This window comes from Patiria miniata, unplaced genomic scaffold (assembly GCF_015706575.1).
Source record: "Patiria miniata isolate m_02_andy unplaced genomic scaffold, ASM1570657v1 HiC_scaffold_2, whole genome shotgun sequence".
Lineage (NCBI taxonomy): Eukaryota > Metazoa > Echinodermata > Asteroidea > Valvatida > Asterinidae > Patiria > Patiria miniata.
The window spans coordinates 15,077,358-15,090,977 of record NW_024037058.1 but is presented as its reverse complement, the minus strand read 5'-3'; the positions used below and the strand labels follow the sequence as shown (position 1 = coordinate 15,090,977).

The 13,620-nt window shown below is 40.9% G+C and overlaps 3 protein-coding genes across 4 annotated transcripts in view; 1 reads left to right on the top strand and 2 right to left on the bottom strand.

Moving 5' to 3' along the window:
- Positions 1 to 2,724: 2,724 nt before the first annotated feature.
- On the bottom strand, positions 2,725 to 3,617 carry LOC119726397 (C-X-C chemokine receptor type 2-like). Its single transcript, XM_038198051.1, has 2 exons — positions 3,189 to 3,617; positions 2,725 to 2,733 (listed from the first exon to the last, which is right to left on the bottom strand). Exons 1-2 carry the CDS (start codon positions 3,615 to 3,617, stop codon positions 2,725 to 2,727), a joined length of 438 nt encoding a protein of 145 aa, XP_038053979.1.
- A 3,168-nt stretch (positions 3,618 to 6,785) lies between these two features.
- Positions 6,786 to 7,737, bottom strand: LOC119726396 (beta-1 adrenergic receptor-like). The gene is made up of 2 exons (XM_038198050.1): positions 7,275 to 7,737; positions 6,786 to 6,853 (listed from the first exon to the last, which is right to left on the bottom strand). The coding sequence occupies exons 1-2, from the start codon at positions 7,735 to 7,737 to the stop codon at positions 6,786 to 6,788; spliced, it is 531 nt and encodes a 176-aa protein (XP_038053978.1).
- A 1,412-nt stretch (positions 7,738 to 9,149) lies between these two features.
- LOC119726641 (general transcription factor 3C polypeptide 1-like) overlaps positions 9,150 to 13,620 on the top strand; it is a 37,096-nt gene continuing 32,625 nt past the window's right edge. For both annotated transcript variants that reach the window (XM_038198397.1, XM_038198398.1), the window contains exons 1-4: positions 9,150 to 9,249; positions 10,029 to 10,104; positions 11,073 to 11,176; positions 13,490 to 13,611. In XM_038198397.1, coding sequence (XP_038054325.1) covers positions 9,202 to 9,249; positions 10,029 to 10,104; positions 11,073 to 11,176; positions 13,490 to 13,611 — 350 coding nt within the window. In that variant the 5' untranslated portion in view covers positions 9,150 to 9,201. The remainder of the gene's footprint in view (positions 9,250 to 10,028; positions 10,105 to 11,072; positions 11,177 to 13,489; positions 13,612 to 13,620) is intronic.

The following is a 13,620-nucleotide window of genomic DNA, read 5'->3' as shown; positions in this document are numbered from 1 at the left end:
TGACGTCACATTTAATGTGCATATTTTGAAGGCCTTTATCTACAGAACTACAAGGCCGATTGAGATGAAAGTTGGTATGTACCGGTATCTAGACCGGGATGTATTATAGATGAAAATTGTAGTGGTATCACGATGGCGTCATCATGAGTCACATGACATCACATTAAATGTGCATATTTTAAAGGCATATCTACATAACTACAGGTCCGATTGGGTTGAAAGTTGGTATGTACCTAGACTGGGATGTGTTATAGGCGAAAATTGTAGTGACATCACGATGACGTCATCACGTGACATGTGACGTCATATTAAACGTGCATACATTGTATTTTGAAGGCTTATAATTAGGACGATAGGTCTGATTGGGTTGAAAGTCGTTATGTACCTAGGCCGGGATGTGTTATAGATGAAAATTGTAGTAACTTCATAGCTCCTGAACTATTTGCGCTGATCACTATGCAACTTTTTACTGCACATATCTGTCCTATCAGTCTATGCTATGACATAAAAATACAACAACAAATAATAATGCCGAATCCGTCATGTGTTTGTCCACAAACATCGAGTGTTTTTGTTTGATGTGCAGGAACAATCTCTGTTCGGTTACCGGATGTTCGAACAAGAATCACTTTCCACGAGTTAGCAAATAACGCCTGTAATCTAACTGCGGAAAAATAGTCTGTTAAATAGTCTGTTAGCACCATTCTGAAAATGTTAATTTCATTGCTGGACCCCCCCCCTTCCCCCTTGATGTCATTGCTATGCATTGTTTTCTTGCAAACCCTATATGTTTTTTTGTGTGCATTTTGAACATATGATCAATGCTTTCAATTGCTTTCACCTGGTCACATACCAATTTTCCAAGGGAAAAAAATTGAATTCCTGTCCTTTAGTGGTGGGGCATCTCCGGGCCCAACCTACCGGTAAGTCTGTTGGGATTTATATGTTTGACACCTGCATAACGGTGGAGACAATCTTCTCAAACCATGTTTCTTAATACCTAGATGAGAAACCTCTCAGAGCAACCTCAAAGCTAAGGGTGCAGGTCCACTTTTGACTGATTGTCAACTCCCTGCTAATAACACATAAAACCTGCAACAAAGACAACTTTACAGCAGAATCGTCAGCGCAAGCAACATAATTTATTCAGTAATAATCAATAAATGTACAGTAAGTGGACTTGAAGTTGAGTGGCTGTGTTATTATCTGGGTTCTTTCTTACATGGAATACAACCCTAACCTAGTGCTCGTAGCAGCAATGCGCAACTTCATGCATCAGCAGTACACTACACAAAAATTAATGTGCAACAACATTACGAATGCACAACAACATCAGAAATGTACAACAGTATCAGCAATATACAACAGTATCAGCAATATACAACAACATCAGCAATGAACAACAATATTATGAATGCACAACATCATCAGCAATGTACAACAGCGTCAGCAATAAGCAACAGCATCATCAATGTGCAACAGCATCAGCAATGTACAAAAGCATCAGGAATATACAGAGATGCCACTTTTCCGGGTTTTTTTGGCCAGGATTCCGGTTTTCTAAAATTCTCATAAAATTCCGGTTTTTCCGGCCATCAAAGAAAAACTAGAAATAGAGAACGAACCGACAGCTTAAAGGCCATAGAAGCAAAAATACAAAATAAATGGACATAGGCTTGGCTACAGGAGAAAGATGACAATGGGGACTTTGTGTTCGGAGTAGCTTTTTAACAAAAATCAGTGCTCAAAAATCAGTGCTCAAAAAAAAAAGTTCCCTTTTTTTAAGCAGACCCTGTGGCATCTCTGAATGTACAGCAGCATCAGAAATGTACAAAATGGTATCAGCAATGTACAACAGCATTAGGATTGCACAACAACATCAGCAATGTACAACAGCATCAGCAATGTACAACAGCATCAGCAAACTACAACAGCATCAGCAAACTACAACATCATCAGCATCAGTAATGTATGTGCATCAGCAATGTACAGCATCAGTATACAACAAGCCTGTGCACACACCTTAGGCTTCACACGGGTTGACATTGTGATGACATGACTCAGTAATGACCGGAACATACCGGTATCAGTTGTGGATGTTTTGGCGAACTTCGTGTAACTGCGATGATATTCATACAATAAGCATCAATCAGTGCTCAAAAATTGACAGTCACAAGAGTAGCAAAATTGTGACTTCTGCACCACGACGGAACGTGTGTGATGTTACGACATGGTCCAATTAACAGATGTGGACATGGACAATTGTTTGAAAAATCCTACATTACAGTCATGAAGTTAAAAAAAGTATACTTTTTACAAGCAATTGTGTACAATTGAGACAAAGTTGTTCACATGAAAGTCGTTTTTGTACAAGTAATGCTTAAACATTCTCTTCAAATTATTAATTTTCTTTTAGATTTGTTCTTTTCTAAATAACATATCCATATTTTTAAACAATTGTACCATTCCATGAATACAAGTTCTACTGAACTGCTTCTTGATAAAGTACTCATGATAAAATTTCACTCATTATTAATCCACTGTAGCAGATTTGTTTGTTTTTATACCAAAAGATGTTACAGAAACTGTCAATAGTGATTGGAACGCCCCTCAGTTCAGTTTGCAACCAATGGCAGGCAGCGTTTACAGGATCGATAGTTCGATATCAGAAAATCATGGGTCGCTCGACGGCAATCTTGGTTTCTGAGATAATAGATGACTGTGTTAAGCCAACTGTTTGTCAGGACAGGCAGCACATAGGTGAACAGGAATACTATTGGGTGTACCGATAGGGGTTGTAAGAGTAGAAACGCACAGAGTGGCAAGAGGTTGGCAACAGATGCAGTCAAAACTATAATAAGGACTGTTTTCAGAGCCTTGTTGTCAGGCCTCGCAGCAGGGTTTCCTGGTTGAGCGATTTGGTTTTCAACCTGGATGGCTCTTGCTTGGTGTCGTGATATCATGAACAGTCGTGCATATGCTATGATAGTAACCAACAGAGTGCTGACTATTATGGTTGAATAGACTATTGTTACAATTATCGTGCAGGATTCTGACCGAAATAAACACATGTGGATGGGTTTGCTGTAAATGGTTTTCCAATGTGATGCTAATCCGTATACAGTTATCATCAATGCAAGGGTTCCCCACATACAACAGACTGAAATTCGAGCCCGCTTCACAGTTACAAGAGATGGGTAGCGCAACACGTACACCACCGAAATGTAGCGGTCCACAGTCAGCAGCAGGAGTGACGTCTGGGGACTGTAGATTAATATGCTGTCGGTAAATGACAGCACTTTGCAAAATGCCTCGCCAATATGCTCAGTCTCGGAAATTGCAAGTACAGTCATCGGTAGAGCTCGGAAGAGTCCCACCCCGAGATCGGCAATCGTCATGGATCTGAGGAATATCTTGGTTGTTTCCTGGATGCTACGGACATGCCTCAGGACCACAAGACACAGCGGGTTGAGGGTCAGAAGTAGGATGGTCGTTATGACGAGCAGGATGCATCGGATGAAGTTGTACTCAATTCTGTCCTGAGTTGTTGGGGTCGTGGATGCATTGAATGAAGACAGGTCTTCACTACTTCCTGTTGAATTCATGTGGATGTTCATGTTGTTTGGTCAGGTTCAATCCGTTAGTAGGAATTTTTATTTAACTCCAGGGTATGAATTACACAGACAGCAGAACTGATATTTGACAGAAATCTTTCATTAATGCATAGAGTAGTTTGAACGTAATAAGAATAAATGTAGTGGGAAAAACATCACAGATTGTAAGTGAGTGGTAAACTGCATCCAGAGATTTTTGTACGTAGGCTTCATCTCTTGAAAAGAATTAAATGGGTGCGGCTTGTCCTTCTCATGCACAGGATGAGGAAGTGTGTAAATAACCATAGGTCAGCGCTGATTGGCCAGTCTCTGGTTGGTTCCTTGATTATCTTTCTTTCTTTTTTTGATTGGCATATAATATTGCCATAGTGAGTGGCACGTCGATATTACATTTAAAGCAACCGTGGAACGCATTTTGCGCTACAGTTAATTTCCTGCAAAATGCCATTACCTGCCAATTTCCATTTACAATGCAATGTAATTAACTTTGCCAGTTTAACATGTTTAATCTGTTTTTAGGCCCCCCCAAAAAAATATTCGGTCTCTGGTCAGACCAAAGTTCCAGAATTGACGCGGCGACGCGGCTTTGTTTTTTTTTTTTTTCAAGCTTGGATTGTACAGACAAGGTGGGGTACTATTTTGCTTTTTGATGTCCTCATGTACATGGGTGTCCTTCATAATTTACCTTGATGCTCTCGATTATTTGCCGTGGTGCAATTTCCCATTCCTTGGTGCTCTTTGGTAAAAAAAACTTGAGGAGGTGCGGCAATAGAGGGCGCTGTTGGAGCTACCGGGGAACATTTTGGGGAAAAAAAAGATTGACGCGCATGATTAAAATCGACGCGCGCACTGACCAGAGACCGACTTATTTTTTTTTTGGCCTTAATAACCCTTTTTAAAACAACAAGCCAACTTGTCCTCAACTGTTGCTTATGCCTACCGGTACCTTAAATAACTGGCCTCATGTCAAGAAGTGGATGACTTGATTGTCAGATAAGCAGCAGCGTTATTGCTATTTAAAATTGGAGACTCCTGACTGGGAAAACATCAAGCTCAAAGTCTAGTTTTTATTTATTTATTGGCTGTTTCCCCATAGCATCTGTACATGTTTTCATCGTGGAAGGCACTATTTTTTTGGCATTAAAACTAACCGATGACTTTAAACTAGACACACACTTGGACCAGCATCTAAATATATGTGTGCCGAACAATGATGTCATCATGACGTCATCAATTGAGCCATGACGTCACATTTAATGTGCATATTTTGAAGGCCTTTATCTACAGAACTACAAGGCCGATTGAGATGAAAGTTGGTATGTACCGGTACCTAGACCGGGATGTATTATAGATGAAAATTGTAGTGGCATCACGATGGCGTCATCATGAGTCACATGACATCACATTAAATGTGCATATTTTAAAGGCATATCTACATAACTACAGGTCCGATTGGGTTGAAAGTTGGTATGTACCTAGACTGGGATGTGGTATAGGTGAAAATTGTAGTGACATCACGATGACGTCATCACGTGACATGTGACGTCATATTAAACGTGCATATTTTGAAGGCTTATAATTAGGATGATAGGTCTGATTGGGCTGAAAGGTGTTATGTACCTAGGCCAGGATGTGTTATAGATGAAAATTGTAGTAACTTCATATCTCCTGAACTATTTGCGCTGATCACTATGCAACTTTTTACTGCACATATCTGTCCTATCAGTCTATGCTATGACTTAAAAATACAACAACAAATAATAATGCCGAATCAGTCATGTGTTTGTCCACAAACATCGAGTGTTTTTGTTTGATGTGCAGGAACAATCTCTGTTCGGTTACCGGATGTTCGAACAAGAATCACATTCCATTAGTTAGCAAATAACGCCTGTAATCTAACTGCGGAAAAATAGTCTGTTAAATAGTCTGTTAGCACCATTCTGAAAATGTTGATTTCATTGCTGGACCCCTTCCCTTTGATGTCATTGCTATGCATTGTTTTTTTGCAAACCCTATATGGTTTTCTTTTGTGCATTTTGAACATATGATCAATGCTCTCAATTGCTTTCACCTGGTCACATAGCAATTTTCCAAGGGGAAAAAATTGAATTCCTGTCCTTTAGTGGTGGGGCATCTCCGGGCCCAACCTACTGGTAAGTCTGTTTGGATTTATATGTTTGACACCTTCATTAGGGTGGAGACAATCTTCTCAAACCATGTTTCTTAATACCTACATGTAGATGAGAAACCTCTCAGAGCAACGTCAAAGCTAAGGGTGCAGGTCCATTTTTGACTGATTGTCAACTCCCTGCTAATAACACATAAAACCTGCAACAAAGACAACTTTACAGCAGAATCGTCAGCGCAAGCAACATAATTTATTCAGTAATAATCAATAAATGTTCAGTAAGTGGACTTGAAGTTGAGTGGCTGTGTTATTATCTGGGTCCTTTCTTACATGGAATACAACCCTAACCTAGTGCTCGTAGCAGCAATGCGCAACTTCATGCATCAGCAGTACACCACACAAAAATAAATGTGCAACAACATTACGAATACACAACAACATCAGAAATGTACAACAGTATCAGCAATATACAACAGTATCAGCAATATACAGTGTAACTGCGATGATATTCATACAATAAGCATCAATCAGTGCTCAAAAATTGACAGTCACAAGAGTAGCAAAATTGTGACTTCTGCACCACGACGGAACGTGTGTGAAGTTACGACAATGTCCAATTTACAGACGTGGACATGGACAGTTGTTTTAGAAATCCTACATTACAGTCATGAAGTTAAAAAAAGTATACTTTTTACAAGCAATTGTGTACAATTGAGACAAAGTTGTTCACATGAAGGTCGTTTTTGTACAAGTAATGCTTAAACATTCTCTTCAAATTAGTAATTTTCTTTTAGATTTGTTCTTTTCTAAATAACATATCCATATTTTTAAACAATTGTACCATTCCATGAATACAAGTTCTACTGAACTGCTTCTTGATAAAGTACTCATGATAAAATTTCACTCATTATTAATCCACTGTAGCAGATTTGTTTGTTTTTATACCAAAAGATGTTACAGAAACTGTCAATAGTGATTGGAACGCCCCTCAGTTCAGTTTGCAACCAATGGCAGGCAGCGTTTACAGGATCGATAGTTCGATATCAGAAAATCATGGGTCGCTCGACGGCAATCTTGGTTTCTGAGATAATAGATGACTGTGTTAAGCCAACTGTTTGTCAGGACAGGCAGCACATAGGTGAACAGGAATACTATTGGGTGTTCCGATAGGTGTTGTAAGAGTAGAAACGCACAGAGTGGCAAGAGGTTGGCAACAGATGCAGTCAAAACTATAATAAGGACTGTTTTCAGAGCCTTGTTGTCAGGCCTCGCAGCAGGGTTTCCTGGTTGAGCGATTTGGTTTTCAACCTGGATGGCTCTTGCTTGGTGTCGTGATATCATGAACAGTCGTGCATATGCTATGATAGTAACCAACAGAGTGCTGACTATTATGGTTGAATAGACTATTGCTACAATTATCATGGAGGATTCTGACCAAAATAAACACATTTGGATGGGTTTGCTGTAAATGGTTTTCCAATGTGATTTTAATCCGTGTACAGTTGGTATCAATACAAGGATTCCCCACATACAACAGACTGAAATTCGAGCCCGCTTCACAGTTACAAGAGATGGGTAGCGCAACGCGTACACCACCGAAATGTAGCGGTCCACAGTCAGCAGCAGGAGTGACATCTGGGGACTGTAGAGTACGATTTCACCGGCAAATGACAGCACTTGGCAAAACACCTCGCCAATATGCTCAGTCTCGGAAATTGCAAGTACAGTCATCGGTAGAGCTTGGAAGAGTCCCATGCTGAGATCGGCAATCGTCATGGATCTGAGGAATATCTTAGTTGTTTCCTGGATGCTACGGACATGCCTCAGGACCACAAGACACAGCGGGTTGAGGGTCAGAAGTAGGATGGTCGTTATGACGAGCAGGATGCATCGGATGAAGTTGTATTGAATTCTGTCTTCAGTTGTTGGGGTCGTGGATGCATTGAATGAGGACAGGTCTTCATTACTTTCTGTCGAATTCATGTTGATGTTCATCTTGCGTGTCGGGTTCAGTTTGTAACTGCAGGATATGACTTACACAGCCAGCAGAACTAATCCTTGACAAAAATGTTACAGTGATGCATTGAGCTGTTCGAATTTAATAAGTAGAAATGCAGTGGTAAACTGCATCCAGAGATTTTTGTGCGTAGGCTTTATCTCTTGAAAAGAATTAAATGGGTGTGGCTTGTCCTTATCATGCCCATGACGAGGAAGTGTGTAAATAACAATAGGTCATCGCTGATTGGCCAGTCTCTGGTTGGCTCTTTGATATTCTGTATATTTTGATTGACATATTATATTGTCATCTTGAGCGACACGTTCATATTACTTTGAAACCAATTGCAGGATGCATTTTGCGACGCAATTTAATTTCTGCAAAATGCCATTACCTGTCAATTTCCATTTACAATGCATTCATATCAGTTGCCAGTATAATGCGTTTTTAATAACCCTTGTAAAAACAACATGCCAACTTTCCTAAGCTTTTGTAAATAAGTTGCCTTCCTCTTGTCAAGAAGTTGATGACTTCAGTGTCAGTTTTAGCAGTGGCATTATTGCTTGTTTAAATTGGGCAGTAGAGTCCAAGCATCTATCTTTTTGACATAAACAAATAGTGCCTGTAAACTAGCAGCTGTAATAGTCTGTTACCAGCCACCATTCTGAAACTTGGTGGGGTTTTTTTATTGCTGTTTCCTCCTTCCCCCAATCCCCCTAGATGTCACCGCCATGTATTGTTTTCTTGCAAACCCTACATGGTATCTTGTGTGCATTTTGAACTAATGATCAACGCTCAGTTCTGTAAAACAATCAAACCAAAAACAGTTAAGATGTTTTTATCCCAGCACTGGTTGTGTAAAGACATGATCTGGCTTGCTCTGCTTTTTTACACCATAGACATTAATCTGCTTAGAATTCTAGAGCTCTGAGCCCCACACAAAGCATGATTGACTGTCTGTGACTGTTTGTGTATCTTGATTGAGCTAAGCTTTGATTGAATGTGATGGATAAGCCGGCTGTGCCTACCATGTGCCTGCTTTTGTTGGTTGACTGAATTTGACTAGTCACAGTGCTTGCTTGAAATATGATATGAATGTTGGTGACTAGCCTGTGTGAAGGGGATTGATTTTTCGACTGTCTGTGACTGTTCAAACAGCAAGAGGGTTAAGTTATTCATTTGAATGTCTTTGAAGTGCCTGCGAGATAGTGGAGCAAGATGTAGCGGGTAAGAAGGGCTATAACACTGGCCCAAAATCATACCAGGCGTAAAGCGGGCTGGCTGGTAAAATTTTCAGTCGGTAATGGATGGTTGGCCAGACGGTTTGTGGAATTGTTCCATTGAAAACGGGGCGGATGGAAAGATGATGTTTAGTTTTTTTATAATTTTCATTTATCAATTTGCAGGGTACAGTGGAACACCATAGGAGATCCCTTAGGAGGACGTACCTACATTTACAAAAAATGAACGTTCTTCAGGTGATCCATCACTCCGACAAGTGTAGCAACGGGGTCAGTGAAAAGAGTTTTGTGCTTTAAAACCCTAACCCTCCTCATTCCTCCAGAATCCTCCTGGTGGTTTGGGAGGATTTTGGAGGATTGAGGATGAATGCAATCTACAATTTTGGAGGATTGAAGTTGAATGGTGTTGAAGCACAGGAGGATTTTGGAGGATTGAGGCTGAATGGTGTTTGAAGAACAGGATGATTTTGCAGCCATTTTTGAGGTGGCATCACGTCCACGCGCCTGCCGCACGCATTCTTAAAGACAGGGTGCATGTGCATTTTGGTATTAAACCCTATTGGTCGAAGGAGCCCGGAATGCGTGCGTACAAGCCGAGCGTGACTTGCATGAGCCTTGTGCCACTTCAGAAAAAATGGCTGTCACAGGATTAGTCTATAGGCTTTCCCTTCTGGGACCAGCAGAATCTTGAAAGTGCACAAATGTCTAAGTTTCATTTTTTGGGATCCTCTATCAAATACGAAAAAAAGTGCAGTTTAAAAAAAATCACTTGAAGTTAAAGATGAAGAAAGGACAATTGCAACCTAACCCTCCTTAAAACTGGAGACTTTAAGCAGCTTAGTCCGTACTCGAGACTTTGAACAGAGCGACTTGAGTCTTGCTGCGGAGGATACCAGGAACGGCTCTGAGGAAAGTACATATCAAGACTATACTGGAGACTTGATTTTGGAAACGCATGATTTGCTCTTTAAAGATTTTGAGCCTTCATCAGGATACACTGAGAACTCTTTCAACACATCCTGTTTAATTTGTCGTGTTTCTCCATGTAGATTGAATCCTTGAAGCTCCTTAAGAAACTGAGTGATGACAAAGAGGAGGCTGCGGAGGAGGATTCAAGCAACAACTGTGAGCATTGTGATATATTCATCAATACCTAAGACAATACGCATTCTTATTAGTCGAGAGCCTGTCATGTGGGTGGTTTTAAAAGGCTGATAAAACACTGACTGGTTTAAACACTTTGTTTCCGGCACCGCTGCATTCTGCCCCACATCGCGGGATATGCGCCACCTGCATGCCAACATCCACACAAGGAGAAAATCTGTGGAATGAAATTGTTGAAAATTTATAATTTTTGACTTGTTTTGACTTTGAGACCGACGGGTATTTATGAATGAGAATAAACATGTGCTTGACTGGTATTAAACAAGTGCTTTTAGAACCGGCTAGGAACCTGGATGTGAATAATGACCCTCTCTATTATCCACGTCCAGACTCCAGACTTGTTTAAAACCGGTCAAACACATATTGATTCCCTTTAGCAAAAGAGAAAATACAAAGGGAGGGGGAAATGAGGCTTACCTATGAAAACTGGGCTCCAAGGTCTCGGTTTAGAATGATATGAATACTCAGTCGGTCAGTTGGTCAGTCTGTCAGTGTGTCAGTTAGTGGACAGTAGGCTGGCTCTTCAGTTCCCGCAAAAACGGCAGTCCATGCAAGGAATTGACAGGCAAGGCAACGTTATAATCAAGCCAGCACAAGTCATTGTGGTCGGGCTCCAGTCTAGGACCCGGACTCCAGTCTAGGACCCGGACTCCAGTCTAGGACCCGGACTCCAGTCTAGGACCCGGACTCCAGTCTAGGACCCAGACTCCAGTCTAGGACCCGGACTCAAGTCTGTCTTGAGTTGCAAGTTTGGTGATTTGGACTCGAATCGAGTCACATCAGCAAAAGACTCAGACTGAGATTTGGACTCAACCTTCGTGGCTTGGACTTGACACTCATGACTCCATGCGAGCAACCTTAGCAGTTCTGCAAACCTTTTCGCAGCGTTTAAAGATGTGAAAATGGTTTTTGTTTGTTTTGGAAAGCAGATGATCCATCGACTTCTCAGATGGTGGCTGAGCTACCTATCCTGACCCAAGCCTACAATTTGATTGACAGAATGCAGCACACACGGCAAGGAATAACTTACAGTGTAAGTTAACTCGCCGCATTGATACGCTTCCTTCTATAAATTTACGGTCCAAAGTTTGGCATTTTTCCTGTTGCTGTTAAAAAAAATTGTCTTTTACCTGTGTTTAATTTGTTTTTAAAAGTTTAAATTTGTTTTTGCGTTGCCACATGATTCTAAAAGAAAGTCGATGGTTGGAGGAGGTGATTCAACAATAGTTTTATGACTAAATTATACACAAATAGCCATTGGAAATGATGTTATTATCCCCTTCCAAGATGTTTAAATCATTTAAAATTGCAAATTTCATGAAATTGATAAGTTTATTGGGCTACGGCAACAAATTGTTGCTTAAATCGAACGTGTGATACAAGGTATGCACCGTGTCATGAAATCGGTTACAGGAAAATACCATCCTATCGCATCGGGACAAACATAGATTGTTTCATTTTGGTTTGGGACATTCAAGATTTCTAGATAACTCTGAAACCTCAGAAGAAGCTGATTCTTGAACTGAATCCAAGATCTTGATTTGAAAATCCCCACGGATTGATTCTGTGGACCCATTAATCTTGAGGCGCAAGAAGTTATCTGAGGCTTCCGTCCCCTCTTGCACCCTGGACCAATGTGACAGGGAACCTGGTGCTCGTGTCCTTGGGCAAGACACTTAACTACAATTGCCTCTCTCCACCCTGGAGTATAGATTGGTACCTGTGAGGGTTAAGACCAGATTGCGCTGAAATCACACGTATGTTTATAGTGTGTAGGCACTTAATTCACTTACGGGCTACACTTGCTGCACATGCGCAGTGTGAGACATCCGCTAGTCTTTGCATGTTGGCGACATTTTACAAACAAATTCTGGCGCTACGGTGGCATAAAATGTCCAAAACTTTCTATTATATGAGTTTTCCCAAAGTTATCCCCCGCAAAAAATATACTCAAACTAAGTTGCCAATATAACTCACCATATAATCGTCCGAGCTACATTTGTTAAAAAAGATTATACAACACCTGAATAAATCCCTGTCATCTGATTGGTGAATTGTAGATCACGTGACATATTATTATTCAGTATAATGCACGGTGCGACCATGCGTTATACCCATGCGTTATACCGTTTCACTTTGCGCATGCGCAGTAAGGACGAATGCCTTCGACTGGCGGCGCTATACACATAGCTACTTTGCGTAAACAAACAAAATGGCAGGCGATTGTAGTACAGGGTTTATGCTCCTTACCGATGAAGAAATAACAGATCTTGTAACTAACTCAGACGCTCCCAGTACGAAAAGACAGATTCAGTATGCTGTCCGACGATTGGAAGACTTTGCACAACTCGTAGGAGGAACGTCCATTGAAGCACTCAGTGATGCAGAACTGGACAACTTTTTGTCACGATTTTATGCCAATCAAATGACGAGAATTTATTCAGGTGTTGTATAAAACAAATAACGAATGTTTTACGTTCGTGCGATGGAAAGAATAATTTCATTCGGTGACAGATTGAATGTTCTATTCCACTCGGCATAGAACATTCAATCTGTCACCTCATGAAATTATTCTTACCATCGCACTCACAAACATTCATTATTTGTATAATATTCATTGCCTTTCTTTTGCCATGAAAAATTGACCATGAACCAATTTGCATAAGGAGCATAACTCACATTTTTAAGGGAAAAAATGAATATTGTAATCAACGAAGATTACTGTTTGCGAAAAGACTACAACGTCATTTCAATACTGAGCATCAAAACACCTATTAAAACAAAAAATAGAGTAAGAAAAGACTGAATCTGTCATGCCACATTTAAGCCTTATTAAGGAACAAAGGCTGATGGCGTCGAGTGGGATACCTGGGCACAGTAGACAAAATAAGTGGCAGGCACAAACATACGCTGCAGGAGAGTGGTTTCTTGGCCTGTTGTTGTTGTTGTCGTGTCGCTACACTTTTCCTAGCCACTGCATGACACAGGTTCTGGCACACAGGTGGAAGTCCTTAAGATCTTCTGGCTTGCAGGGCTGTGGTAGGAGGGGGCAGGTTAGGAGGTGCTCCATAGTTTGGGGTGCCTCCCCGCAGTCACAATTGGTGGATCCATCATGGTTGTACCCCCACTTCTGCATGAGGGCTTTACACCATCCAACCCCTGTTGTGAGGCGCTTGAGGCAGAGCCAAACTGGCCATGTCTCTTGGCCTGTTCTCTGGCCATGGCTCTGGCCATGTCTCTTGGCCTGCTGATCAAGGGTTATCATTGTCAAGCACTTTTTGAGAGCTGCATTTGTTGGAACGTGCTACAAGCACCACACACTATCATTTTTGTTTTATATTTCTAGGACTTTGACCGCCTCCTTCAGAAGGATGGCCGCTTCATGAGACGCTTGATAGACAGAAACCTCTTGAAGCATAACTTGATTAAGTTCACCATGTCCGATAAGGGACGACAGCGAATTCGAAGGTGGGTCAA